The sequence below is a fragment of the Herpailurus yagouaroundi genome, unplaced genomic scaffold, assembly GCF_014898765.1.
Source record: "Herpailurus yagouaroundi ecotype Mexico unplaced genomic scaffold, PumYag 77, whole genome shotgun sequence".
Lineage (NCBI taxonomy): Eukaryota > Metazoa > Chordata > Mammalia > Carnivora > Felidae > Herpailurus > Herpailurus yagouaroundi.
In genome coordinates, this window is record NW_024412388.1 from 54,214,754 (window position 1) to 54,228,527 (window position 13,774).

General features: G+C 41.3%; 1 protein-coding gene across 5 annotated transcripts in view; it reads left to right on the plus strand.

Moving 5' to 3' along the window:
• AK4 (adenylate kinase 4) overlaps nucleotides 1-12,615 on the plus strand; it is a 75,546-nt gene extending 62,931 nt beyond the window's left edge. For all 5 annotated transcript variants that reach the window (XM_040470504.1, XM_040470506.1, XM_040470505.1 and 2 more), the window contains 3 exons: nucleotides 1,085-1,257; nucleotides 4,519-4,637; nucleotides 6,802-12,615. In XM_040470504.1, the coding sequence (XP_040326438.1) occupies nucleotides 1,085-1,257; nucleotides 4,519-4,637; nucleotides 6,802-6,916 (407 nt within the window). In that variant the 3' untranslated portion in view covers nucleotides 6,917-12,615. The remainder of the gene's footprint in view (nucleotides 1-1,084; nucleotides 1,258-4,518; nucleotides 4,638-6,801) is intronic.
• Nucleotides 12,616-13,774: the final 1,159 nt, after the last annotated feature.

Sequence of the window (13,774 nt, forward strand, 5' to 3'; positions counted from 1 at the left end):
ATTAGAAATAACCTATTTCTCTGTTGAAGCCAGTCCAAATGCATTAATGGGTCATGGGAGGACAGCATACAAGAATGTGAAGGCAGTTTCTTCTGGGAGCCTGTGATTACCTTGTGTTAGCCATGTGATAGCTAATGAACTGAGATCTGCCCTGCAAGATAAGCTTTTTCCCACCTCTGTTTGAACTTGCCTTTTCTTTCCCTGTCATAACAATAGAGTTGAACACATGCCCCAGGTTTGGTGCTCTCTATTCTTGTGTCTTTTTGGAAAAGATGTAACTTCATCTTCTGTAATAAACAACATCACAGGTTAGACACTATGGGGACCGTTGGATAATTTTCCTTATTGGAGAAATTAGAAAATAAGCTCCAAGGGAAGCCTGGAGCTTCCAGTTTCTCGCACCCCCCCCCCCCATCTACTGCAGAGCAATCCTTTTATCAAATACGACAAGAGCAAATTACTAGAAAAATTAAAAGAAAACCACAAATTCAACCATAAATTTTAGATTCACTAGGCTTGAAATTACTGTGGAATTGCTATAAAATTCCTAAATGCTTTTTCTCATTTCTGTGGTTACTGTACTAGATTGCAGACCACATGTTGAGTTTTGTAAGAGTGGGGAATGGAGAAAAAATATATACGTGTATATGTATATATAATTTTGGGGATAGCCTATGAATAATATACTTATCAGCTGTTAAAGCTATAAAAGGACACAAATATAATTTTGTTCCTTCACTTCTTTAACAGAAGAGGAAATGGAGGTGATATAACTTGCCTAGGGTTACATGAGTAGTTAAGAGCAAAGCTAGAACTGGTTTAGTGTTTTTTTAGTTTAGTATACTCTCTGCTTGTGTCATGTGACCCCTTAATCTTTCAGTGTCCCAAATGCCAAAACTGGGTTTTAAAGTAGCCTATTTTCTTCTAGCATTAAATTTAAGGAGGTAGACATAAATGTCTGATAAAAACTTCATTCTGGGTGACCTATGTATAGATTTGATTATTCTGTCACTGAAAATATTTCATTGACTCATTGGAATTGGGAAATGTCTTGCATTTGATATGTTTTGTTTTTGGCATTTAGGTTTTCCTAGGACATTAGTACAGGCTGAAGCCCTGGACAGAATCTGCGAGCTGGATCTAGTGATCACTTTGAACATTCCATTTGAAACACTCAAAGACCGTCTCAGCCGACGTTGGATTCACCCTCCCAGTGGAAGGGTGTATAACCTGGACTTCAATCCACCTCATGTGCATGTAAGACTATACAGGGCCCTTTGACAGACTGACAAGAGAGAGGCACAGCATTTCGGTTGTAAAGTATAGGAAGGATATGAATAGATGATTCAAAAAAGAACAAATCTACATGGCCAAATGTATTTGAAATTTCTCATTCACTAGTGGTCAAAGAAGGCAAATTCAAGTTTATAACATCTATTGCTGGTGGGGATCTGAGAAAAATGATACTCTCATCTTTATCAGACCTAGTATTTGTAGTCTTTTTAAAAAGCAATCTAGCAATGTACATTAAAAATTTTTTTTAATGTTTATTTTTAGAGAGAGAGAGAGACAGACAGAGTGTGAGTGGGGGAGGGGCAGAGAGAGAGGGAGACACAGAATTCGAAGCAGGCTCCAGGCTCTGAGCTGTCAGTACAGAGCCTGATGTGGAGCTTGAACTCACAAGCTGTGAGATCATGACCTGAGCTGAAGTCGTCACTGAACCGACTGAGCCACCCAGGCGCCCCTACATTAAAATTTTTATTTCTTCAACCCACCACTGGCAGTATAGGTTATGGAAATGAAAGCACTAGCAGGTAAGATCATGTACACAGTGTCGCTTATTCCAGTGTTGATTTTAGGGAAAAACAAAACAATCTGAAAACAAAAATGAATGCTCATTTGCAGGGGATGATTAAATGAATTAGAGAATATCTACGTCTTGTAGTCAGTAAAAAGAAAGACTTTGTGCTATATACTTTGACCTGAAGAAACATTTCCTCCAGGTGTATTACTGAATATGAAAAGCAAATAGCACAATGATTCCATTTTTGTAAAACAGTGGCTGTCTTTCTTTACACATATCTGTGTGTGTGTTTATAAGTGCTCTCTGGCTTCATAAGACCAGGGATAAATGGTTAACACTGGGTCTGGATGAAGAACTGGGGTTAAAGTGGGCGGGGTCATGGAGAGATGGGAGTAAGGATGTAAAGGGGGAAGACTAGAGGAATAGCAAGTTCAAAAAAACAGCATGTTTACATAAAATAAGCATGTATAAAGGTACATATTTAAAGAAATTTCTTTATTTTTTTAAATGTTTATTTTATTTTTGAGAGAGAGAGAGTGTGTGTGCAGTGGGTAAGGGGCAGAGAGAGAGAGGGGGAGAAAGAATCCCAAGCTGGCTCCATGCTGTCAGCATAGAGCCCAACGTGGGGCTCGATTTCATGAACTGTGAGATCATGACCTGAGCCAAAATCAAGAGTCAGACGCTTAACCGACTGAGCTACCAGGTGCCCCAAGAAACTTTTTAAGTTAATGAACTCATTTAAAGAATTACTGTTCTTTCTGGTAATGATAGGAATTAGTTCAATATGATTCTTAACTCCAATTATGGGGAGGCAGATAGTATTATTTTTAATCCTCCAAATGTGAAAAAGGTGACAGTTGTATCTTATTGGATTAATGTGTATGGAATAGGTAGACCTGAATATCGATAGAGTCAATAATTACTACAGAAAACCATCTTCAAGAGGGTAAGGATGCCTTCCCAGCTCATGAGCGCCATTGATAAAGTTCCAGTGAGTCTTATTCATTTGGGCGAAATGAACTAGTTGCCTTTTGAAGTCTTTTTTTTTCTTTTTCACGTTTGTTTATTTTTGAAAGAGCATGAGTTGGGGAGGGGCAGAGAGAGGAGACACAGAATCCAAAGCAGTCTCCAGGCTCGGAGCTGTCAGCACAGAGCCTGATGAGGGGCTCGAACCCACGAACCATGAGATCATGACCTAAGCTGAAGTCGGTGCTTAACTAATTAAGCTACCCCAGTGCCCCAGAAATCTTTTTAAAAATATAGTAAATACTTCTGGAATTCCTGTATTAGGTCCCTTCCTCCTTTCTTTTTCAAGAAGCTAGTAGAGGGGGAAAAATGATGGAGGGGAAAAGAGGGTTCTGAATCTGCACTGAAGTCCAACACAGATGCTTCACATTTTAGCTCCTCCTAGCCCTGCTGAAGCAAAGATTCTCTTAAAGTTTGAGAACCTTTAATATTAAGTTGCTTTCCAAAGACTGGGTATACTAAAAGAACACCTGCAGTTATTACAGTGCTGCCCCCAAAGTCAGCAGTGGAAGTGCTAGTCTGGGCTACCTCTACCAGCCACTGTGGCCAGGCTGTCCTGGAAGGAGGGATGCTGTCACTCCAGCATCATTCTGCTCGTTCTAGAAGTAGTTGTTGTATTCACTGGTGCTCTGAGGTCCTAGAAATGACTTCTGAGCTTTGCAACCATAAGTAAAGGAGATGAAAGTAGAGGTGATGTACAGCTTTTCCCCACCCCCATCTCTCCTGTTGTGTCAGGGTAACAGCCATGGAATACACATGTAATGATTATGGGGCTCACCAACAAATCATAAGCATAAATTATGTACCCAAGGCCCTGAGCTGTAATGGAATTTTAGTGTGTTTCAAATTTATAGCTGGTTTCTGATTATCCAGTTGAGTTGCCTGAACCTTTTGGTTCTGCTCTAGCCTGCCTTTTGACAGATTTATGTCATGTGACTATCTCCCCTGGTGGGTAATAGCCGTGGACACAGGAGGCAAGATCTTTTTATGTGCACGTTGCCATTTTTAAGTAGATACGTTTCCTGAGAAGGTTAAAATATGTCAAAAATCAGGTTCTTAGAATTGCAGCTTTTCAGTTCTCGGAATGTTTGTTCTTGTTTATCATAGGTATATGATTCATGCCTATTTAATCTACCTTTAGGCAAGTCATTATGTGATCTAGTAAAATAGCCTGAGTAAGATTAATCTCAGAAAAGGATTTGAAAGCTAGCAGAGGTAGGAGAGAGATACCTTCTCCTAGATCAGTGTTCTCCTAAGTAAACCACCTGGTTCTTTGAGATGATTTATTTTCCTTATTAACAGCTCAAAATTTAGAAAGCAAGGCTGTTTTAGGAATATTTAGAGGGCCAGAGTGATAGTGTCTAAAGGTCGTTTATTGTTGGGGGAGGCAGCATGGAGTTTTAAACTATAAATTGAAAACATCATTTATCAGTAGCAGTGTAACATGTTCAGAAAGATCTGAGAAGTTAATAACAATTTCATGTCAGCTCTTAATGGATAAGGTTAACATACTTTTAAGAGTGTTATTTCTTTTTTTCAACTACTTTCACTATTACCATTGTCATCAGGCCTAATTCATCATGTGGGAGGGGTCAAAGGTGAATACATGGGTTTTGCATAGGAAAGTTTTTCATCTATGGAATGGCCCAGCTATTGGCCGTATTAACTGGTTTCTCTGGTATTTGTAGGGGATTGATGACATTACTGGTGAACCATTAGTCCAGCAGGAGGATGATAAACCTGAAGCAGTTGCTGCCCGGCTAAGACAGTACAAGGATGTGGCAAAGCCAGTCATTGAATTATACAAGTGAGTGTGCTTCAACATTTTCATGGCGGAGGGCCAATTAAAACAGTATGGTGCCCAGTGGGAAGGACACTGGACTGAGGTAGGGTAGTGTTTCTTTAAGCTAGATAAATCCTAAAGGCCCAGTTCCTCCCTGCAGGTCAGGTGAAATGTTGGGGGTTGTACATGGGAGATATAGTCCAGTTCTTTTATGCTGAAATTCTTGTAATACAAGGACCGAAACCTGATCCTCTCTGTCTGGTTGTAAAATTACGTGTAGAATTATATTCATCTTTCTTTTTAAGGAGCTGAAATAATGGTTTATATTTTGACACTCCCACGTATGTCATTTGGATGGAAGATTAGAAGGGACCTCTTGACTAGCTATGTCTAGGAGGGAATTTAACCAAAGGAAAAAAAAAAAGCTAAAACTATAAGGTACAGATGGCAGATTCATATGGTTCCGGGGGCCAGGCAGGTATTGGAAATGAGTGTCAAACCTGGTATGGCTGTGTTAATCTGGGCAGGTGAGTGACAGTTGAACTGTACAGCTGCTGTATGATGTTCAGCCAATTATTACCACAGGGGCACTCAGACCCAGAGTGGCTAGTGATACCTATTTCTCAGGAGAAGCAGAAATCTGGCTTTGTGTGTATGTGGGAGTGGGGTGTGTGTGTGTGTGTGTGTGTGTGTGTGTGTGTGTAAATCCCAATTTTTAAAACTATTAGCAACAGATAACATTTTTAACAGTGTGCAAACCAAACAAAACCCATTTGCAGACTGCATTCAGGACAGCTGTCTACAGCCTCCACTATAAATCAATTTCTGACCCTTCAGCTCCCAAATAATTTAGCAGGCCTTTAGATTAGAAGTTCCTGATCATGTTACTATGATCTATCCTGTGTTTTGTGATCTGTTGTAAGTAACAAGGGTTTTATAGTACCAAAATTTGTCAATGATCTGTTTTGTTTTTTTTTTTAATTTTTAATGTTTATTTATTTTTGAGGGAGAGAGAGACAGAGTGAGGGGAGGGGTAGAGAGAGAGGGAGACACAGAATCCGAAGCAGGCTCCAGGCTCCGAGCTATCAGCACAGAGCTGGACACGGGGCTCAAACTCAGGAACCTTGAGATCGTGACCTGACCTGAAGTCAGATGCTTAACTGACTGAGCCACCCAGGTGCCCCAGTGATCTGTTTTTTGAAAGTGTGTACTGAGGCAAATTTGGTATTGTCCATATAATGTTATTCTTGGATATGTTTTTCTTTTTTTTTCCTTTTCTTTTTTTTTTTTAATTTTTTTTAACGTTTATTTATTTTTGAGACAGAGAGAGACAGAGCATGAACAGGGGAGAGGCAGAGAGAGAGGGAGACACAGAATCTGAAATGGGCTCCAGGCTCTGAGCTGTCAGCACAGAGCCCGACGTGGGGCTCGAACTCACGGACTGTGAGATCATGACCTGAGCTGAAGTCGGACGCTTAACTGACTGAGCCACCCAGGCGCCCCTCTTTTTTTGTTTTTTTAAGAACATGTGAGCCACAGAGAGGGGCAGGAGAGAGAGAAAGAGAGAATGTTAAGCAGGCTGCATGTTCAGTGTGGAGCCTGTCAACGGGGCTCAGTCCCACGATCCTGGGATCGTGACCCGAGTCAAAATCAAGAGTCAGACACTCAACTGACTGAGCCACCCAGGCGCCCCTCTTTGATATGTTTTAAATAGGAGAAGAAGAGGTGGCATCATTCTAGGCATGCCAGAATTGTAAAAGCTGTGGCCTTATTTAAGTATCCCCAAGTGCAGGTGTTGATACATTTGCGGGGGCTGCTTTGGCACTTAGCAGTGTGTGTGATAGACCATGAGATCATGTTTGCTTTATACCCAGGATCTTCACCTGCCCTAATATCATGTTAAAAAGAAATCTAAGGGTCGCCTGGGTGGCTCAGTTGGTTAAGCATCTGACTTTGACTTCAGCTCAGGTCATGATCTCACAGTTTGTCAGTTCGAGCCCCACATTGGGCTTCCTGTTGTCAGTGCAGAGCCTACTTTGGGTCCTCTGTCTCCCCTCTCTCTGCCCCTCCCCTGTGCATTCTTTCTCTCTTTCTCTCTCTCTCTCTCTCTCTCTCTCTGTCTCAAAAATAAACATTTAAAAAAAAAGTGAACCTAAAATGCGTTTATGTGTTGGATTTTATTTTTCAGGAGCCGAGGAGTGCTTCACCAATTTTCTGGGACGGAGACTAACAAAATCTGGCCCTATGTTTACACGCTTTTCTCAAACAAGATCACACCTATTCAGTCCAAAGAAGCATACTGAGCCCGCCCAATGAAGAACCAGGAAGATGTCATTCATTCAGTTGTATGTGTAGTATTGGTGCCGTGTCCAATTTAGAAGCTAGCGGGGATAGCTTGCAGCGTCTTTTCTAGTCTAAATGGTGAACTGAAATGAAAACAAATGAGGAGAAAGAGTTAATGAAGAGGCTCTTCTCTGCCTTTCTGATGAAGGGTCACCCACACATGTCTAGGATGTCTCTGCACGTCTCAAGCCCTTCACAAGAAAGCACGTACAGGCTGGATTTCAAAGGGTGTATAGCCCAAACTCTAGCTGATTTCTGACCATCACATTGTTGCCGTAGTAGCCTTTTAACACGTGATGGTGTTGGCCTCTGGTTCTCCCTGCCCTCCAAAGGCTGTTGAACCACAGCACCAGGTGGCCTGAGAATGCCAAGGGCAGTAGCCCCGGCCTTGTCCCAAGTTCTCTGGTATGTGCCCTTCCTGGTGACCGTGCGATTGAAGCCAGTTGCTCTGTGGTCACTTCTCTGGCCTTGAGTGACTGTCCACAATTAGCTTTTCTGTTCGGAGTGATACCTTTTTCTGCCTCCATGCTCTGTAGAGTCTCTCCTTTTTCAGACATCCTGGAATGAAAGGATTTGGCTTCTAGTATTTTTATTAGACTGTATTTTGGTACATCTGTTTTCTCCCTTCCTAGACTATGAAGTAATAGATAGTTACTGCTTTTATCTCTCTCAGATTCCTTTCTAAGAGCCGAGAGTGAGGGGAGGGTGTCCAGATGCTTCTTGCAGCAGGAACTGAGCTCTGCAGAGGGTCTACTTACGCTGCTGGGCTGACCCTCATGGGTTGACACTGCTCTTTTCTTTTATCATGAAAAAATAAAATCCTCAAAGTCTTTGGGAGTCTTCAGAAAAATGGGAGATACTACATACATGTTAAAGAATCATATCTTGTGTATAGAAGTAATAAGACCATATGGAATTCCTGCACTAAAAGAATAGTTTAGCTTTTTATTCAAGACAAAAAAAAATGTATTTTGAAATGCTGCTAAATATTGATGCTGACAGTGTTTTTCTCCTGTGAGTGACCCAAACATATTATAAATAGTTGGTAAAGGGAATGGAGCCTGTGGGTTGAGGAAAATGTTGCACTAGCTGTGCCCAGACTGAGTATGACAGCTTTGTGATTATGGGAAAACAAATTCTTAATTTTTTTTCTTTCTATTCCAAAGATGGCCATTAAGTCTAGAAATATAGATGATACAATTTTGTCATTCTTTGTAATGTAATATCAATAAACCATTTATTAAAGATTTGCCTGGTTTCCAGACTTGGTGGCCACCTAATGTAATTCTGGCTCTCCTCTGGGAAGGACAATGAAATTTATTCCTGTTGCCTTAAAAATAAATACCCCTCTTCATGCATCGTGACTGTCCCTAAGGAGGGTTCTTTGCTATTCCTGAGAGTGACTTCTAACTCTTCATACTGAAGAGAAGGGGGGGCGAGGAGCCTATTTCAGCACGCCTCTGGTGTTGCAATGCATTGTTTATTTTCTGAAGATGTCCTGGAGAATCTCCAGTCAATTCCCTGGCAGATGTGTTCTGTATGGTAATGATTGCATCTTCCTTACAAATATCACCCTGCTCTTGACAGTTCCTCTCCTCTATACCTTCGTGAGAATGTTCTTTGACTACCTTAGTGGAAACATAGACTGGTCTCCTCCTCATTCTCTGAATCACCATGTTACTTTTTGGGTGTATGCAATGGAGATGCCCAGTTCAGGTCTGTGAAACATCAGTGCATGATATGGACTTCTAGTGCTTTAGAAGAGCCATGTTTGAATGCCGGTTGGTGGGGACAGGGTGAAAATCAGACCTGTAGGTAAAGCTCAGGTTTCCTGGGGAGCCAGGTACGGAGAAAACAAACCTGATATGAAGCAAGTTGCACAATTTAGACTAGTACTGCCATGGAGACAATTTCTAAAAACTAGGAAAAGTAGAGAGTTAAGGTTGTTTTATGGGTAATTCAAGAGGAAAGTGTGTGTCCTTTTGGAAGTAGAAAAATCTACAACATGACTCTTCCTTTATTTCTCTTTGTGTTTAACAGACTCCCTTTGGAGTTTCTGAGAGAGTTATGGGAAATGGCTGGTCCCTGATGCCATACTCTAGTTCTCAATCCTTCCCTCCTCTCCTCCAGCAGAATAGATAGTTATAGTCAGTGTGGGAGCCTCTCAGTGTCTCAACGGCATTTGCTGTTTCTGTGCTTGGTGAGGGCCCTGTGCTTGGTGAGACCAATAAAAAAGACAAACACCTTTTCCATGCGTCTTTGAAAGATGATACTTATTTCATGTTCAGTGGCCTAAAAAGTCTATTTCAGATTTTCTTCAACAAGCTCTCTAGCATTTTCTCCAGTAATTTTGTAAAAAATTAAAATTCTCTTGAAAATATTTTGATAAAAGCTAAAGGGACATCTTTTCTTGGTTTTTCTTCTGCCACAGATACGGTTCCTTCACAGTTCTGCAAAGAGAGTAATCTGGGTGTCTATAAGATTCCTACCAGTCCACATACTCTGTGATTTAGCCAGTTGTGAATTAATTTTGCTTTTCATTGTCTGAACAGGCTTCCCACTTACTTAGAACTTGGAGACATTGCTGTGTTTAATATCCTTTAATACTAAGGCAGACATAAAATAAGTATCATTTACTGAAGGCCTTTGGGCGATAGGTAAAGTTCTAGGACCTTAGCAAACACTCATTTAATCTTTCAAGCATCCTTTGAGATAGGCATGAGGCCATGTTTATGAACAAGGAAGACAAGGGTCAGAGATGTGAAGCATCTTGCCCAGGCTCTTGCTGCCAACAGACAGTCCAGCCAGGACTCACACCCAGGTTTTCCTGATTCTGCAGCCTGAGTTTGCTCCTGGATGTTAACTATCTGTGTCCTGTTCCAACCAACCTAGGATGCTGAGCCTGCTTGATTTTGCTCGTATTTCCAAGTGGCCTCATCAAAAGTAGCAGAAGTGACATTCAGCTCTATATGGGACTGTTCTCCCCCTCCCCGCTTTGCTTAAGCAAAGGGAGCTGCTAGAGGAAGATCTGAGCCTTTGATCTTCTTTCCTAACTTCTCACTTATAAAATGAAAGGCTGTTGAAATAGGCTGGGCTTGGGTCCAGGCTAATCTGTGGAGGGGTCAGGTTCCTTCATGTTCCTCACCTACCTATGCTTTTGGTATCCATGGTATTGTACCCCTAAGAGACCTTAACACTTCAGCCGCCTTCAACTATAGTGCTCCCTGTAGATCTGGGCTTCTGGGAGTTAGATGCTACTCACTTTTCTTCCCTGATACCAGGAGAAATCACTCCCTCACTCCCACCCCCAAATGAGGCCCTGATGATAAACATCCTTCCTGAAGTGCTGGCAGGTAATGGAGCCCCCAGCATACCATCTTGCCTATGTCACATTGCATATTAACATGATCCTGAATGCTACATTCACACCTTTGCCTGCCATCTGATGTGGCACTGTTTGTCATGCACAATTCTGGCGGAAACCAGGGGAGATTGGCTTCCTGTGTTATCCGCCCTGCCCAGGGTCACTCCCCACCACCCTCCAGCAGCCAAGCTCAGATGAGCTCCAGCTTTACCCAGGGTGTGCCCCTCCCTTTGGTAGGGAAGGAAAAAGGTAATAACAGCCAATGGATAAGGGGGATTCTTGGAAAGAGCTACTGCTGTGGCTTCGCCCACCTACCACTTAAAAATGTTGTTGAGACAGGATGGTTTTAGATAGATGGGTGCCTGTGCAAAACCATAAATAAGACTGTTAGAAAATTTAGTTCACTAAACTGATTTCAGTATTTGACTTTAGCTGTTTAGCAGTTTAAACAGCTTACCAGCCTGCTGGGGGTCCTGCTTAGGTCATAAAGACCACAAATTTCAAATATTATTAAGGCATAGGCATTCCTAGTAGTTCCTGTTTATTGGTACTTAATGCTAAGTGCATTATGTGCATTGTCTAATTAAATCTGCAGTAGTTACCCTAACGTAATAGATGTTTTAGTTATCTTGCCTCTGTGTAAAAACTGCAATCATTCTCTTCACTTAAGTTTGTATTTTCATGTATCTATAGGGATTAATCAAGAAATCCAAAAGGGCCTTTTTTTGTACCTTTTCCTCCTTTGAGTTCCCCATTCTAATTAATAGGTAAAGCAGTGTTATTTGATTGTACCTGGAATCTTTGCTTTTGGCACTCTGGTGCTGAGGCAAGAAGTGGGCACTCAGTGGGTCTTGGTGGTAGTTGCACACTGTATATACAGAGAGCATATATCTCATCTGCACTCTGCTGAGTTACAGGATCTCGGGAGACATTCATATCTACCTGATGAATTTCATTTATTAACTTTCATTTAAAACACAATATCTTTTTTTGCGGCATTTAATTTTGCCAGAGAGGCAATTCATAAGGCCAAGTTGTGTTCTTAGTATGAATTGCTTTATAATTCCCCTGCATTTTTAGTAACTCCCTGGTCTATTTGGTGTCTCAAAAGGAGAACCTAGCAATGCAGCCTGTTTTTTTTTGTTTGTTTGTTTCGTTTTGTTTTTTTTTTTAATACGGGAGTGTGGTCTAGTCATAAGTTATCATCCCTTTCCACATATAACTGATCCAGTCTGGTTTCTAGATGAAGAGTGTGCAAGAGCCAGATGTTGGGAAACCCATGAAGCCGTATTTCAACTATGAAGAAAAATATACTTCCTGCATCTGTTGAGATATACTATAATTACAGTTGTTGATAAATGCCATACCTTATCTTTCTTTTAACAAATTGCACAGTTCTTGCCAAAATAAATGCCATTATTCTGTATGCTTCAGGGAAATTCCCCCAATTTGATCAGTGAGTGTGTGTGTGTGTGTGTGTGTGTGTGTGTGTGTGTGTGTGTGTGTAGGGAGAGGGAGGGAGAGATGGTGAAACATTTCCAAGGGGACAAGAGCCCTTGGATGGCATGGGTGTGCATTCCTTCCAGATAATAATTACGCTATTCCAGGAAACAGCATGTGTCTTCCTGGAAATAAAGATTTCCTGTCTGTAACTTTTGCAAGTTACACCAAGTGCACCTTGTGATTCTCCCTGGGGTTGGTGTGTGTCTAATTCCATTTCATAAAACCTTTCTTCATTTTAAAGCTTTGGCTGTGAAGTCAGAAATGTGCTAAATAAAAACAAACTGTTTTGTATTTAATTTAGAGAAGGGTAAAGGGAAGAAAAAAAAAAAACTCAGTCTTTATGTAAGCTCCAAGGTGTTAGGGCTTAGAGGGTTTTTCTAGTTTTATGAGAATTTGTACTACTGATTTTTATATATTCCTGTTTTTGAGATGAACAGATCTCTGGGGAAATTGTTGCATTACAATGGCGTTTCACTGTGACCCCTCTCAAGCTCAAATCTGTTCTGTTAAGCCAATGACAACTTGTCACTTCGGTTTACTGTCCTGTGAAAAGTCAGCTCCAGTTTCCCAGAAGTTGTGTGTTTACGATGAGTCAGTGCTTTTCTTCAGTGAAAGTTGTCAGCCTTCTTGATTTGGGTGTATGTGCTTAATTCAGAGTATCTAAACCTGTAGTCTAATCTGTACATGCTCTCCTAACTGTTAATTGTTATTGACTATTTTGATTATCTTGCTTGAAGATTGATTCCTACTTTTTAATTTGATAGAAATAAAGTTTTTTTTTCCTGCTTATAACTAGTGAATTAATTTAACATTTGTATTGCTTTTTACACTTGAGAGTATACATCTTCATAGCTCTTCACATTTATGCTATTCTGTGACCGCTTCATTATCAACATTGTTATCTCCAATTTGCAGATGAGGAAAATAGTGAACACAGTGTTGCCTGGATGAGGTGACAGTTGGTGGCAGAACAAGATCATGAACGTAAGCATTATGATCCCCAGTCTCCTTTTCTGCAACACCATGTTGCCTCACTTTGTATATATTCAAGCACTTTTTTTATCTAGCACTTCATTCTTTGCATATTTTCATAAACATTCTTTAGTTTTGTTCTTGAAACAACTGGATGATGTGAGTAGATTCTCCCCCTAACTTGAAGATTAGGAGACTGGATCAGAGGATGTGAGTCTAAGATCATAGTGTCAAGGGCCAACTCAGCAGAAGCAGGAAACTCAGGAGACCTGGCTGCTGGATGCTAGAGTCATGGAGGAAATACAGCCAGCCTCTGCAGAAGCCTTCCTGCAACTGGGGGGGGGGGGGGGGGGAGTGGGGGGGGGTGGGGGAGGCCCTGGCTTCTCCCAACCTCACATTCTCCTGTCTCCTGCAGGGGCTTCCCTTTAGCTGGGTTCCAAAGCTCACTGACCTAGAAGCCTGAGGAAATGTCCCACAGGCCTCCATGCCCCTAGAAGGTGAACCGGATATGGTGGCTATGTGGTAGATTGTATCAAAGTTAAAGCCATTCACTCTTTAGGAGAATTTTACTTTTCTGCCCCATTGGCTTTATGTTTGGGCATACTGACTTGCCAATGAAATACGAGCAAAAATGAAGTGTGCCACTTCTGAGCGGAAGCCTCAGGAGCCAGAGCATGGTCACCAATCTCTTTCCTTCTCCAATGAGACTGTCAGTCTCCTAGGGCTCTTCTTTCAACTGGGATCCTAAAATGGACGTGGAGCAAGATTAGTCCATGATGGATTAGTACTGTGCATGAGAAATAAGCCTTTGTTTTTCTCATCCCCTGGGATTTGGGTGGATTTGGTGCAACAGCATAATTTAGTTTAAGCTGACTGATAGAAAATGGGCCCAAGACTAGTATATCATGTCATCTAGTTATAACTTTGATTCTCTTATCAAGCACTATTAGGCTCTGGGGATGCAAAGATGAATAAGACC